Genomic DNA, 14,876 nt, shown 5'->3' on the forward strand with positions numbered 1-14,876 from the left:
ATCAAATATGCACTGCAGATCCACAAAAATTTATTCCTATTTCAATTAAATGATTCTATATAAAAAATTAAAATTTTAAATGCACTGTCCATATATGCAACAACTGCTGCAGAAACAATGGAAATTGTCTGATTCTATTAGTTATTAGAAAGATTTTTAGTTATAGAATGGTTCAAACTTTTGGCATTACATCTTGTTAATGCACAGTAAAACTACTTCCAGTAATGGGGGAAGATCAAACACTCAATATAGACTTTTTAGCACAAAACATTAATATTAAACTCATTCTTCTGGGTATCTTTTAGCTTATGGTGTTTTGGGGTTTAGTTTATTTTTTTGTTTTTTTTTTTCCTTCCCTCCACCCCCAACTTATCACCCTATCAGAAAGATATCACAAAAACAACACTTTTTTCACTGTTTGGAAAACTTTCAGTTTCTTTTACTCCCTGTATAAATTGATCACATTTCTACTACAAATTTACACACTGATCTGTAAACAGAACTCCATTTTCCATAAAGCAGCATCTTTCAGAAAATGCTTGCTCCTGTTATTACTCTCTAATTCTTTAAAATGGAGACATTTTTTCTTGTTGGAAAAGCAATTAAATTCATGGAAAGACTGAAGGTGTGGTCTCCAAATAGATATCTTCTATTTTTACTGACTGCTGTACAATATTTCTGCGTAATAAACTGTATCATACATATACTTTCTACCACCATTTTCCTGTTCATTCCAGTTCTGGTTTTCCATGTAAATAAAGTGTTAGTTTTTATTTTTCCTTCAAGTATTTTTGTGTTAACCTTCCTAAAGTATACAAATACCTTTTGCATTAAAATTCTCTAGATCTAGTCATGGCATAAATAATGAAGACTGTGGGTTTCCACTTTGATGTTTAAATGCAGACTTCCTTGAAACTGCAGTGTACAAAACACTACAGTCCTTCCTAATGAAGCAAATTATGCACAAAAATAATAATAAAAAATAATTACAGAACTATAAAGTATTAAGGATTTTTACTCATGAAGCTCATAATCCAACAAAACTTTTATCCTAGAATATCTGAATTTGTAGCCATCTCAAAGATTAGAGGTCTCAACCGTACCTGAATAAAGAACAGCTAAGAGATATATCTAAAGGTTATAAAGTTTTTTGACTGACTAGACCTGATTTACCTTCATGAAAGAAGTTTGAAAATGTAATCATCAGAAGTAACTTAAAGAATTTCAAAAATACTTTCTGAGAGAAGGTTAAAAAGAAAGGACAAATTAAACAAAATAGGAAAACTATACCAGCATTCACATTGTATTATACTCTTGTGATAAAGCAGAGCAGAAATGCCAGAAGAAAGTGTAACACAAGAAAGATGGAGTTGTCTTTTACATAAAGCACTTCTCCTGTCTTTGCTTTTGGCTTCCTATGGAATCGAGTCAACTTAAACACACTGTACCTGAAGCGCTGTCTCTTTTAGTGGCGATAATAGACACCATATTAATTACCTTCCTTCAAAATCTTCTAAAACACACAAGAAATAACACTGCGACAGTCAAAGGACCAAACTGTTGTTTCAACAGTCATTCACTGCTGCAGTCAGGTTAGTTACCACTGTTACTCTCAAGCAGAAAAGTGTCTCCACCTCTTCATCTCAGCTGAAAGTAAGGCAAGTCCTCCCCACAGACATCAGTATCTCTATGTGGATACCAGAAAGCAATCTCAAGCTAATATGATTAGGTCCAAATGTATCACTAGTGCAGGTAATGTTGTGACACAGCTCAGTCTCTGCAGAGTCGTAACTAAAGCCTCTCATTCTTTGAAACTAATAATAGTATAATATAAATGTATCACAGTTAGTTTCATCTGAACTTTTTCAGTATATTCCCAGACCAGATAACTAAAACAGTGTAGTTATTTTAGATGGAAAAAAGGATATGACAGAGTAAGTATGGAGGACAGTTTTCAATGACCTTATTAAAATAAAACTGTAATAAAATGCACTAAAATGTGCATTATATTTCCAGATAAAAGTCTTATTTCTAATGAATAATCTTTGCTCACTAAAATAAATATTTTTTTATTTACTGAATTTATTAATTTACTGAACAGCCAAAGAGATGACACACTTTTAGATTACAATAGCTTTTTTACAATTAAATTGTCCTAAATGTTCCTTTAATGACAAAACATTGAAAAAGATATTGATAAAAGCATCTCCATTTTATATTCTCCAGCTCTAGGGAGTTCATTATTACTGGATTATTTAAAATTACAGCATTGTAGTTAGAAGTTCTATACCAAGTTTAAATCCCACTTACTTCTGTATTCCCTCTGATTTTACAAGTGTTCTTCTCCTGATGAATAGGAATTAGTGGTAAGCCTCTGATCTTTGGACTTTTAGTTATGGACTGTTTTCTTGCTTTTCCAGCAGGCGGCCATATATCTGCATGCTGAAGAACAAAATGATTCCTTATTTTTGATGTTGGAATTTCATAAATACACAACATTCTTTGGTATGCAAAACTCTCTAGGTAAAAGCTATCTAGTGCACAACACCATGCCCTCCTCTTGTAGGAGAAAAACACTATGATGCTTAAAATTATCTTAATATTTCTTAAGTGCTGCACAATGTTGACCGAACAGAAGCAAAATGTCTCTGTATAATTCTCATGTGTCAAACATCTTCTCTCCCTAAGATTATTCCAAATATCTTCTAAAAATAGAAAATATCATCAAATGCAACACACACATGATTTACAATTTCAAAATTCCACAGATGTAAACCTTCAGGCGTCCCAACAAAAGTTTCTCAAATAAGATAAAACTACGCCGATTTCCAAACAAGTGCTTCAAAATGTGCATGACCAAGTGCCAGGTCCTAACCTTTGGCCACAATAACCCCAATATAACCACAATAATCGCTTTCTTACAACTATGTGAAAGGCAACTAGTGTCAGGATGAGAGGACATAGTCTTAAGCTGACGTTTAGGTTGGAAATTTGGGGAATTTCTTCACAGAAAGGGTGACTAGACATTGGAATGGACTGCTCTGGGAGGCAGCGGAGTCACTGTCCCTAGAGGTGTTAAGGAAAGACTGGACGTGGCACTTAGTGCCATGGTCTAGTGGACATGGTGGTGTCACTCATAGGTTGGACTTGATGATCTCAAGGGTCTTTTGCAACCTAATTGACTCTGAAAATTTATATTAACAATTTAGGACAAAATAATTGCTTAACCTATAACAATAAGTGTTATCCAAAAGGAAACGGCTTGATATTCTGAATGCTCCAAAAACCTAGTCTACAAATATAAAGATAACAGTCTTTGCTTTAGCTCTACTGAAACAGGTCAGTTTTGGGAATATATGAAGTTTCATTCTGAGTGAAAAAACAAGACTGGGAAGAGAAGGGAAATAAAAAAACATATTTAAAACCAGTATTTAAAATTTGAGCAGATGTACTTGAAGCTCATAGTCCTCTGGTGATGTTAATGGTAACCGGATGTAGTGGGTTTGAGTCTAGGCCTTCCTTGGTAACCAGGCTGTAACCAAGGAAACAAGGCCATGTTCCCAGTATTCCATATGATTTTTATGTAAGCAAGGTTGTAAACAAGCAGGGAGAGGAAGCTCTCGCTCTCTTTCTTCTGGTGGACTGAAAGTGAAGGTTCTTTGCTATCATTCTGCCCGGGTGAAGGAGTGAGGCCTGGTGCGCCTGCTTGGCCTTGAGAAACGGAGAGTGCTGGCGGTTGTTTGGTGTGGTTCTCTATCTTGAGGAAAGTATTTGGGTTTTGTCCCTTTTTTTCCCTTTTTTCTTTCCCTTTCTTTTTCCCTTTTGGGGGGTTCCCTATGGGTAATATCTTGTATATAATTCTATTTATATATATAAATGTGTGTTACTTGGAATTCGGTTTGGTTTGGGTTCTTTTGATTTTGTGTGGTCTTTTCAGTCTGCCCGAGAGAGGGAAGGTTTTTTTCACTGTGGTCCAGGTACTTGGCTGGGAGCCAAGTCCAACCTGGGACACCAGAAAAAGAGATCTGAGGACAAGGTAGTATATGAGTATTTTACTGAAAAATCTTCAACATGACATACTGTGAATCAAAGAGAATGTACAAGGGTATAGCTAAATTAGCAGAATTCCAAAAGAAACTAGCAAGCTAGAACTGCAAATTCATGAAGTCTCTTCAAGACTGTATTTAAAAACACAGTTGAAGAGCTATGATCATACTTGCAGGTGGTCTGCAAGAAAAAACAGCATTACTAGTAAAAAGCCATCAGAATCAGTGACTATTGACTTATGATAGCAGTCCAGAAATTGGAAGCCCCAATTCCAAATTCAAAGTATTTTATAGATTCACATCTTTATGGAGTAAAAAACTCGCACGCATCAGGATGATGTAAAAGCCTGTTTCTCCCCAGTGAGCATTAAGAACATTTTCTTCCAATGAAGCGAGAAGGTATTATCTGAAAGAGTTGCTCTTGCTAACCAAAATCAGTTTACTGCGGATCAAGACACAAGACATAAATGCAATCCAGAAAGTGACTGAGAAACTTTAATCAGACTCTGAAGAAAATTGCCTACCTTAATTCCCAGCAAGCTTAAGGAAGCTATCCCTGTCAATTAAGCAGCCTGATTTCTGTTTTGTGCCTGTAACATTTCTTAAAATAGACCTCTGGGAAAGTACATCAGAAATACTAGCAGCGTATGAGGCCACATAAAAAATGTATTTATTCATAGTTTTGACCCATCTGTTCAACAGCACCTCATGTTAGTATAATGTGCCTCTAGTTGATCAAAGGCAACAGAACTGGAAGAATACCATTGTGTCCATCCTTGTACCCATAAATTACTTCCAAGTCTGTGCTATGTATGCTCTTAAGTGATTTTGTACAGAACTATTACAGAATTCAAGAATCAAGTTTCAACCATGCTTTTCAGTATGATTTTGCATAGAACTGAAAGAAATATTGCTCCTCCTTCAAACACTCGCAGTATTTACCATCTTGGAGTAAAAGATTAATAATCTCTGGGTTAACTTGATCATCTGTATCAAAAGTATTCTTGTCACTGGATTGCAGTGGGGCACCTACTCTTTGCTATTTATATCCTCTGTACTTTTTATACTATAGGAATAAATATGATCTGAAAGCAGGGAAAAAAAGAATAGTACTACTGTCTTACTGATAATAATTACCAATAAAGTCTTACTCTGCTCAAGCACTGAGGAGCACAATAACATTGGTTTATGTCCCTCCTAATTGCAAGGGATCATTAAACGGCAATGTCTTAACACTTCAAAACCTACTTTACAGGATTTTTTTGTTTTTAATCTAAGTAATTCCACCAACGAAGAAAATATGTTGCCGGCAGTCTCTCTAACATAAGTGTCTTCAAATACAGTGATAGCATCTCTGGTAAAAAACAAGCTGTTTTCCCTAAAGATGGTATCAACTTGAAAATTCTAACTAGAAATAACCTCAGATGATATTTACAGTTTTCTGGTTTAGAAATGGGACAATGTGATAATAATTGCCTGCTGCTGTCTGATACAAAACTTTTTAGAGATCTTACAGCAAGCTTTACTGATATGAGCCACTGCACTCTCAAGGAGCTTTTCTCTGTAACTTAAAGCAGTAGATTGCAATAAGAACAATACAAAAAACCTGCATCATTAGCACACTATTTCTCATTTGGTTCATAGACTGACATTACTGATGTCCAGAATGCCGATAAAAAATCAACAGATACCACAAAAAGACCAAACTAAACGAAAAACCCCTTCCAATGTTGCTCATTAGTGTGCTAATTCATTGCACTGTTCATTCACTGGAATAAAGTTTAAAAAAAATCATTTATTAATAGCAAATTTCTTTTAATGAACATGAAATTATTATTTTTTCTTAAATTATCCTGAACATTGGGCAGCGACTGTCAGTTTTTTATCTATATTGTCAAACGAAGATTTTACATACCACAGTACCTGAGCAGAATCCTAAAAAATTGCCTTTCTTGTTATTTTACATCAAATGGACTTCAACAGTTAGCAAGCTTGCATGAGTTATTTCTAAGTATCCTATATCAATAACCTCTGAGTCTATTTGCTGTGACACTGCTCGTGTTATGCCCACGAGATGTATGCCAGGGCTGGTGGCTGTTTCCATGGAAACTACACTAGTTACTTCAGTTAAAGGAAGCTGAATAAGACAAGAATTTGGAAGTCTTACTTTCAAGACATGCATTGTACTTGCAGCGCTACTACTATCTATGAAAGTCAGACTTTGTTTTAGAAAGCCTCTAAGAAGTATGTGTTTCAACAGTCTTGTGCCCAGTCCACTTTACGCAACACATAAAACTCACAGGTTATCATAAATCTAGCATTGTTTATTCACAGTGATATTCTGCAAGGCTCCTTGACATCATGGGAAAGACAAGAAAAATCTGACAGAGCCATAAGATTCTGTTAACATCTTAAACTATGTTCCAGTCTCCTGTGCGGTCGAATTCTTCCCATCTCTTTTACTTTCACTTATCCTATGTACATATTAAATTCCATTTCCAAGAATGTGTTATATGGCACTCAAACATACACCCTCCTTACAATCTAGTAGCAAGCAAAAGAGTACTTCAGGATAATGCCTACCCAACACAATGGATTGTCAGAGTTAACTAAGCTAATCTGGACACCAGAGAAATACAGCCATATTGGCACAGTTCTTCAACAGGGCTACTTCACACCACTATGTTTTTAAACAGGACAGCCCTCTTTCATGACTTTAGCAACCCTCAAACTAGTGAGAAGAGAAATAGTACTTAGGTGTTGTAGCACACAGACACACCCTTTAAGACAATGGCCAGAATTCTACCCACAAGAAGTTTCCACAAACAAAATTAATTGCCCTGCTTTAACCAGCTTCCATACAACACAGTGGGGTGTAGTAGTGATGCCAGAATCCAATATTCTTTTTGCTTCCAAAGCACTCACAGTCTTCATAGACTAAGACCCACCTTTAGGCAGCTTTATTACATTAAGTATTACAGAAACACTGGCATTGAACCTTATATATAAACACATACATATTGTTTAATGGGATTTTCATAACAGCAGCATATTACATTTCTTTGATCAGATTAGTACCTGTGCAATAAAAATGCTGATCATCCACTCCATCTGCACATCTTGTCCATCACAACATATATACCTAGAACACAATAAGTAATTAACAAGGAAAACAATGAAAATTTCTGTTGCAATTAAACATTAAATACCCTTCTAAACTACTTCAAACAGTTCTTACCTTCATTCATTATGTCTATATTTATTACTAGCACTCGCAGAAAAAAAACAGAGATATATAAATGATTCAGATTATCACTTTACCGTACTTTGCCTGTGATTCATTTCAAGCATGGGCATAGGATTAAAATCTATCATTCTAACTTAATGACTATTGTTTGTTTCTGGTCACAGAAGACAGACACCTAACCCCAAGAGCTGAACAAAACAGATGAATTAAGAGGGCTTTTTTTATTTAAAAGAATCCTAACAAAAAGTCAACATGCAAGCAAAATAATGTCCATTAATTTTCACTCTTATTTCGCAATTGAATATTTCAACAAATATTAGACAGTGAAGTTAAACCAATCATGTGTTTCATGTTTACCTACCACTGGTGCTTTTCAGAAAATACTGCAAGTCCCCAGCTGAAAGAAAGAAAATTTTCAAAAATCAGTTCCATATACAGGGACATATTCTTCAAACTGCAGAGATTAATTACTTTTATGTAGTGCTTTTAAGTTGAAAAATAACAAAATTAAATTGAAAAGTTTAAATGTGAGGCACAAATCTAGAATGAACTGTGGGTTTGAGGATGGGTTTTTCTCATTTTCTTACAGTTGATTCACAGGTAATGAACATTTTGTTCTGGACAAAGGGTTATAGCGAAGCCCTGCAGATGGTGGCTAACACCTTGCCTCATTTTGGCTGTGGTTTTATTTTCTGAAAGGTGTTGGAAGTAAAACTGTCCAGCAGAGAGTCTACCACAGTGAGGAAATCTCAGAGTAAAGAGAGTTATGCTTGCACCATAAACAAAAGGAATCACATGAGTTTATGGGGATTTAATAACTGCTGGGAAAACAAAAAGGGAGTGGGTACACAATGAAGCCTCTGAGGTCAAACAAACACAGACACTTCTGAAAATCCAGAAGACACTTGGCAAGTTCTACCTTTTAAAGTAGAATAAAAATAAAACTGAAGGAAAAGCCCCACCTGCAAAGATTAATTTACATAATCTTTTTACTCCTACTTTGGATTAATCTCCTACTCCTTCTCTGTTCAACTTAAAAAAAACCAAAAAAACCAACCAAACAAAAAACACGCACAAAACCAAAGAACAAACAAATAAAACACCAACCCCCCCCAAAAAAAAAAACAAAACCAAAAAACCCCAAAACAAACCCAACAAAAAACACACAAAGAAACACCAACTTTTTCTTTAAAATGGCTAATCTTTGAAATTTACAGATGTTTTTAGGGTATTTTGATTTTTCTACTTTAAAGGAAAAGTTCAAGCAGATCTGTTTAAAGGCTACAGCCAACCTAGACTCCCCCTGGGATAAGATCCTATGTGCATTGTCTCAGTGTCTCAAAGCTTTGACTGAACAAGAACTGGAAACACCTGAGAAAAACAGGTGTCATTTTTCACTGCTCTTTTCCAGAGATATAATCACTGATGTTTGTAAAGGGCACTGTAGTGTTCAGCTAGAAGATACATCAAAATAACAAAGACCCTGAAAAAGGAAAATACTCTACTGAACAACAGGAACTGCCACTAAAGGCCATGACTATCCGGCTTTCTCTTCTCTCTTTTTACTTGGTGCAAGGAAGGTGTGTTCATCAATGAAATTCAGGACACATACCACAAAACTAAGTGAGCTAAGAGCTAACATATCCACAAGAGATAATAAATGCACTTTAGATTAAGGAAAGGCAATCAATAAAGTAATTTCGTAGCACAGAAGAGTTAACATGGAACATGAAAAAAGAGATAAGAACAGAGCAAATAATATTATAGAGAATAATTTAGTTCAGCATACTGCTATTGCCTTCTTGACTTTTCCTTGTTCCACAATGTTTTATGTTCCCCTTTCTTGATGATACAAGTACCTTGCTACATAGTGTTTGACTTATTTTCTTTTCTATTCTTACTTTGTTGGTGGCTTCATTTTCTTTTTCACTCCAAGATAAAGCTTCAGGGAACTGACAGGTAACACTTTTTCAGGTTTGCTAGCCTGCAAGTAAAATAAGATTCTAATTATTTTATCAGGAATGTGCAAAAGAAAATGCCACATGACTGACTTCACAGTTAGGCTTCTTCAGTGGACTGCACCCCTCTTTTGTGGCAGATCATTACATTTCTTTGTCTCTTTCTTTTCCACTAAAAAAGTGTACCCATCACTATTACTGGAAGCAGACTAATTAAGAACTTAAGGTTCACATGAAATCACAAAACTGTAACAGTTAGAATAATGAAGATGTGGTGCTATTTATTAAAAAAACTGGAGTGCTGTTATATGTGAACACAAGCTCTTTGAGAGAGACAGGAAAAATAAGAGGTGGGGTTGCCCTCTCTTAAAGGCGCACTTCTATGGGATGGACAATACTACAGTGAGAATTTGCTTCAGATAATAGAATCATAGAATGGTTTGGGTTTGAAGGGACCTTAAAGATCATCCAATTCCCCTGCCATGGACAGGAACACTTTTCACTAGACCAGGTTGCTCAGAGCTTCATCCAACCTGGTACGGAACACTTACAGAGATGGCACATCCCCAACTTCTCTAGACAATGTTCCAGTGCCTCACCAGTCCCATAGAATTTCTTCCTAATATCCAGTCTAAAACTACTCTCTTTCAGTTTGAAGCCATTCCCCCTTGTCCTGTCACTACATGCTCTTGTAAAAGGTCTTCTCCGTCTTTCTTGTGGGCTCCCCTCAGGTACTGGAAGGCCATAATTAGGTCATTCCTAAGCTGTTTCTTTTCCAGGATGAAGAAACACAATTCTTTCAGCCTTTCCTTGTAGGAGAGGTGCTCAGTCTCTCTAATCAACTTGGTGACCTTCCTTTGCACTCGCTTCAACAGGCTATGTCCTTCCTGTGCTGTGGACCCCAGAGGTGGATGCAGTACTCTAGGAAGGGTTCCACCAGAGAAGAGTAGAGAGTCCTAATCATCTCATCCTGCTGGCCACACTTCTTTGGGTGCAGCCCAGGATACAACTGGCTTTCTGAGCTGCAAGTGCACATTGCTGGATCACGTCCAGCCTTTCATCCACCAGCACCCTCAAGTCCTTCTCAGCAGGGCTGCTCTCAACCTTACCATCCCCCAGCCTGCGTCGATAATGGGGGTTGCCCTGATCCAGGTGCAGCACCTTGAACTTGATCTTTATTCTCAGAGTTTTTCAAGACCTAACTGAATCAATCCCAGGTCCTGACCTCAGTTACTACCCCTGCTGTGCACAGGAGGTTGGACTAGAGAGCTCCTGAGGTTCATTTAATTCTTTCCATGTTCTTTCTTGAACAAACTACATTTAGCCAACATACAACAGACATATACCCACACTGCGTATGAGAACTGAACGTGCCTGGAAGATGAAGTGCTGAAAGCAAACAATAAAGTTCTCATGTACACTATTCTACTACAGAGTACAACTAGCATCTAACACAACACAATAACAACCCTTTAGTACTTTTACGTTAAGTGTTTTAGCTTTCAATTTAGGAAAAAAACCCATCAAGCAACTTATAAATCTTACAATCCCAGTACATAAAGCTACTCTCTAGTGTTTACTGTCCACGGATTCTCAATTTTTCCCTCTGGAGCTTTCAACCCTCAACACTTCAGTGTTGGGAAAAAGAGTCAAATCTGATGGCATAATACTTAAGAAAACAAAACAAACAAAAAAACCCACACAACAGTTTTATGGTTGGTATTGCTGTGTAACTTCCTGCTTAAAAGAAGGGTACTGCCAGGACAAAAAGCACCCCTGCAAAACATACTATTTACTTAAACAACTATATACTTCTCACAAAAATGTACTTCAAGGAAGCCATTTGTCTGTCTGTCAGCTTATCTCTCAGCAACAGAACATTAGAGGTGTAAATTACTTCAGTCAATTAGTACACAACAGTAATTTAACATACAGTGTTCATGGAAACTTTTCACTTTTTGATAATTGCTCTTGAACAAGAGAAACACTTAACAGAATGTATCTCCACCTGCATATACAAACTTAATTTGCTGTTAATGAGGATTTATAAATTAATTAGTACATGCAGCTTTCCTACTATTCATTTCTAAACAGGACTAAAATTAAATCAAGATTATTAGTGGTAGATGAACATCTCACAAAAGAAAATAAAACAAGTTGATATACACTATTTGATCAGAATGGTATTTCCATTTGTTTTTTGTTTGTTTGTTTGTTAGTTTTTTAAATAAAAGTGAAGTCGTTTACAAGTAACACTGTTCAAAACTCCCGAGCTTCAAGGGAAATTCAAGGTTTTATGAATCAGAATGGCTTAAAAAAAGGAGATTATAAAGTAGTACAATAATTCTATCATAAAATCTTTCCAAGATACTAATTAAGATTTTATGAGCATATTAATTTATTCTCACATATGTGCCAGTTTGAATTTTAGCACTAAATTATGGGACAAAATTTTTGACATTCTGGGGACATTAAGATTATATCCACAGCATTACAAGAAGACACAGTGCATCAGTTTACCTTAGCAAGGGATATGTCTTTAAAAAAGTACTTTATGAAGGTCAGCAAGTATACATCTATATTTGCTGGATGGGAAGAACCAGCAGTCAGCAAAAATAAAAGCACTTGAAACTTTGAGCTGTTTTTTTTTTAAACTAGAAATTATCAAAACCAAAATGAAAACATAGTTCACAATTAATATTATTTACTTTATACTTTAATACAACAAAAATCACTGTTTTAAGAAAACTCCCATTGAAATATTTAAAACTGAACCCATGGTGCTATTAAGTATGATTAAGTTCGCTTCTGAGATATATCTAATCATCAATACTAGTTTTTAGATGACTGAGAATACACCTGAAAATTGTTGCTGGAAAGGAGAGAAAGATATTTGTTAGTGTATTCAGTTTTTCTTTCCTAAAATTTCTTCTATCATGAGACTTTTTAGGTATAAAAGGTATAAGAACCCTGTTGCTTGTCATTTTTAAAGGCCAAGAAAAAAATGGCATGCAGCTCACTTAAGTTCCATATTACTTCTAATACTGCTCTCTACAGTAGGTTTTCAAAAAACTTAGTGACAGCACAAGCTATAGGCATTTCTAAACACTGGTTTATTTTCAATTTTTAAAGCTTATAGGAACGGGTAACTACGAAAGCAAATGACAAACTCACACAAACTCCTTTTACTAACGCACCAATGAAACAGTAAGACAAAAATCTTGTTCTTCAACCCCAGACTCTAGAAGTTGCCATTTAATGAGTAATGTTGATCATACAAGATAGAAAGCTTAAGTGAGCACTTCAGAGTTTGGTGGAGAGCTTGTCTGCTGTACCTTCATATCCTTATAAAGAAGCAAATTTCCTTCCCGTAACACAAAATAACGGTCTTGAAACTTGTTTCCAGAAAGCAGTTTTGATGGTTCTTCTTTGTACTTCAGATTGCCTGCTTTCACGCTACCTTTCTCATTTTTCTCTACCAAGAAAAAAAAAAAGCATTTTGTTAGAAGATGTTACAACAGTGGAAGCTGTACCAATTGCATGGTACTGTTTGCAACCACCTGTATTCTATTATTTATGGGTTTTGCTCTTCTTTTAAAGAACCTGTTGACAGTTATTCCATGCTTGTTTACTGGTGAAGATTTTAATAGTGAAAAACATATTAATGCATTAGATGCACAGTTGCGCATGCACCAAAAGTACACAAGTGATATTTGGTCTCAAACATCCAAACCTCCAATTATGCAAACACACTTCAAAGTGTATCTAAGAAACCTAGTTAGATTATACTTCAAAACTAGAGTCAGATTCTACTGTCATCTGTACAGTGCAGAGAGACATTGGGACTACCTGGAAAAGTTTTTCTCAACCTCATCTTTCATACTGCCTGAAAACCAGTTGTTTAAAAAGTGGGAATTAAATTAATCCTCCTAATTTTTTGCAAAAAGAAGATAATTGAAATTTGTGACTCTGATTTTACTCTTGCTTTGTATCTCTGTAAAATCTGAAGTAATGAAAAACATTTAAATAGGTAACAGAAATTAAAAAGATAATAAACTGCTATGATTTTGTCAAATAAAATCAACTACATTCTCATTAGCATGCTTGCCATGAAAGGAAAAATCTCAAAAGAAAATTTCCAAGTATTTTTATTAGAATTTAAGATCAAAACTAAAGCCAGAAATGACACATTTCAACAATTAAAATCAGAAGTTACTTAGATTTCCTCATATATTAAGTGAAAATATACATGCAAAGCTAAAAGAAAGCACTAATGTATTTGCCAATAGGAATATTTATTTCATTTTCAGAATAGAATGTGAATTCTTATCCACACAATCACAAGTTTTTTTTCTTTTATTGTTTTTGAACCATACCAAATGAGAGTAGCAGGAAACTTCCACATCTGTACCAAACTGGAAGATTTTAAATTTCTGCACACAGCTCTCAACATGACAAAAACTCATTCTAAACTTCACAGCACTCCCACCACAGCAAATCTATCAAACACTTGATACTTACAAAGATCTTAGAAAGTAAATCTAAAATAATCAGAATGTGTCCTAAGCAGAATGTATTTTTCAGATACAAACTTTGCAAAACATGCTAAACTTGCTAGAACTTTGGAACTACTAGGAACTAAATGCACTTCATCCATCCAGGATTGATCCACCTATGGTTTAGAAGCTTGCATTTCAAAGAAAATCTCTGAATAATAGTCCCTGTTCTCAGAAATCAATACTTCCCACTCAAATTATACAACTCTTTACTGGTAAAATTTCAAGAACCTACATACACACACTTTATAGTGAATCTATTGTCTCATATTTTTCTAACAAATAAAACTGTAATGTTAGGAATTTTCAGGTAAGGAGAAGAAAAAGGGCCTTGAAAGAATGAAGCTGTACTGAGTATCTCTTTCAACAAAATATAATACATACCTTGCCCTTCTGAAGAGCACTTGAAAGAGTGCTCCTGCAACAAGCATGAAAAGCCATGGAATAAATTGTCAAGAAAGAGTAACTAAAGATCTGTTTTAGAAAGTGGAAAACTCACCACAAATTTATTGAAACATATCAATACAAATAAACTAACACTTTTTTCCTGGAAAAGGGAAACTGATTTCTAGACAAGAGAAAATATACATCTAGACCCTAATATAACGTTTGATATTGCACAGCAGGAGAAATTAGTTTAAAATGGACAAGATGAGAATAAGTATGAAATTTAGGAAAAAGGAGAATGTACTATGTACAAGGAACATGGGAAAAGATGCACTGACAGGGAAGACAATGATAAGTTGCCAAGATGAAATGAGGCTTAATAGAGTTGTTCCTTTAGGCTCACTATTGAACCAACATTATTTCAAACACCTTTCAAGTCTCTGGAAGAAAAAAAAGAGAAGTGATGATGACAAAAACTCTGAGGTAACATTAATTAAAAAAAAATATCAGGACTAAAATAATTAAGGTTATAACATAAATCAGGTAACAAAGGGAAATTTATGACATTAAGTGTAAACATAATATGATCACAGCCCTATTAATTTTACTTCAAATGAGGAGGACATCCATCCAGTTGTCCATTTATATGCACTAAATCCACTGTTAAAAAACACACTTCAGG

The 14,876-nt window shown here is 35.2% G+C and overlaps 1 protein-coding gene across 1 annotated transcript in view; it reads right to left on the minus strand.

Annotated features, from left to right (window-relative positions):
• The window catches only part of ARAP2 (ArfGAP with RhoGAP domain, ankyrin repeat and PH domain 2), a 123,703-nt gene that overhangs the window by 3,399 nt on the left and 105,428 nt on the right, over positions 1–14,876 (minus strand). Inside the window, exons 28-32 of the mRNA XM_027888571.1 lie at positions 12,587–12,726; positions 9,195–9,277; positions 7,655–7,690; positions 7,125–7,188; positions 2,311–2,442 (exon numbers count right to left, since the gene is read on the minus strand). Of these exons, the coding sequence (XP_027744372.1) occupies positions 2,311–2,442; positions 7,125–7,188; positions 7,655–7,690; positions 9,195–9,277; positions 12,587–12,726 (455 nt within the window). The remainder of the gene's footprint in view (positions 1–2,310; positions 2,443–7,124; positions 7,189–7,654; positions 7,691–9,194; positions 9,278–12,586; positions 12,727–14,876) is intronic.

The sequence above is a fragment of the Empidonax traillii genome, unplaced genomic scaffold, assembly GCF_003031625.1.
Source record: "Empidonax traillii isolate 1590-97213 ecotype Southwest subspecies unplaced genomic scaffold, ASM303162v1 scaffold240:size1935192, whole genome shotgun sequence".
In the NCBI taxonomy this organism is placed as follows: domain Eukaryota; kingdom Metazoa; phylum Chordata; class Aves; order Passeriformes; family Tyrannidae; genus Empidonax; species Empidonax traillii.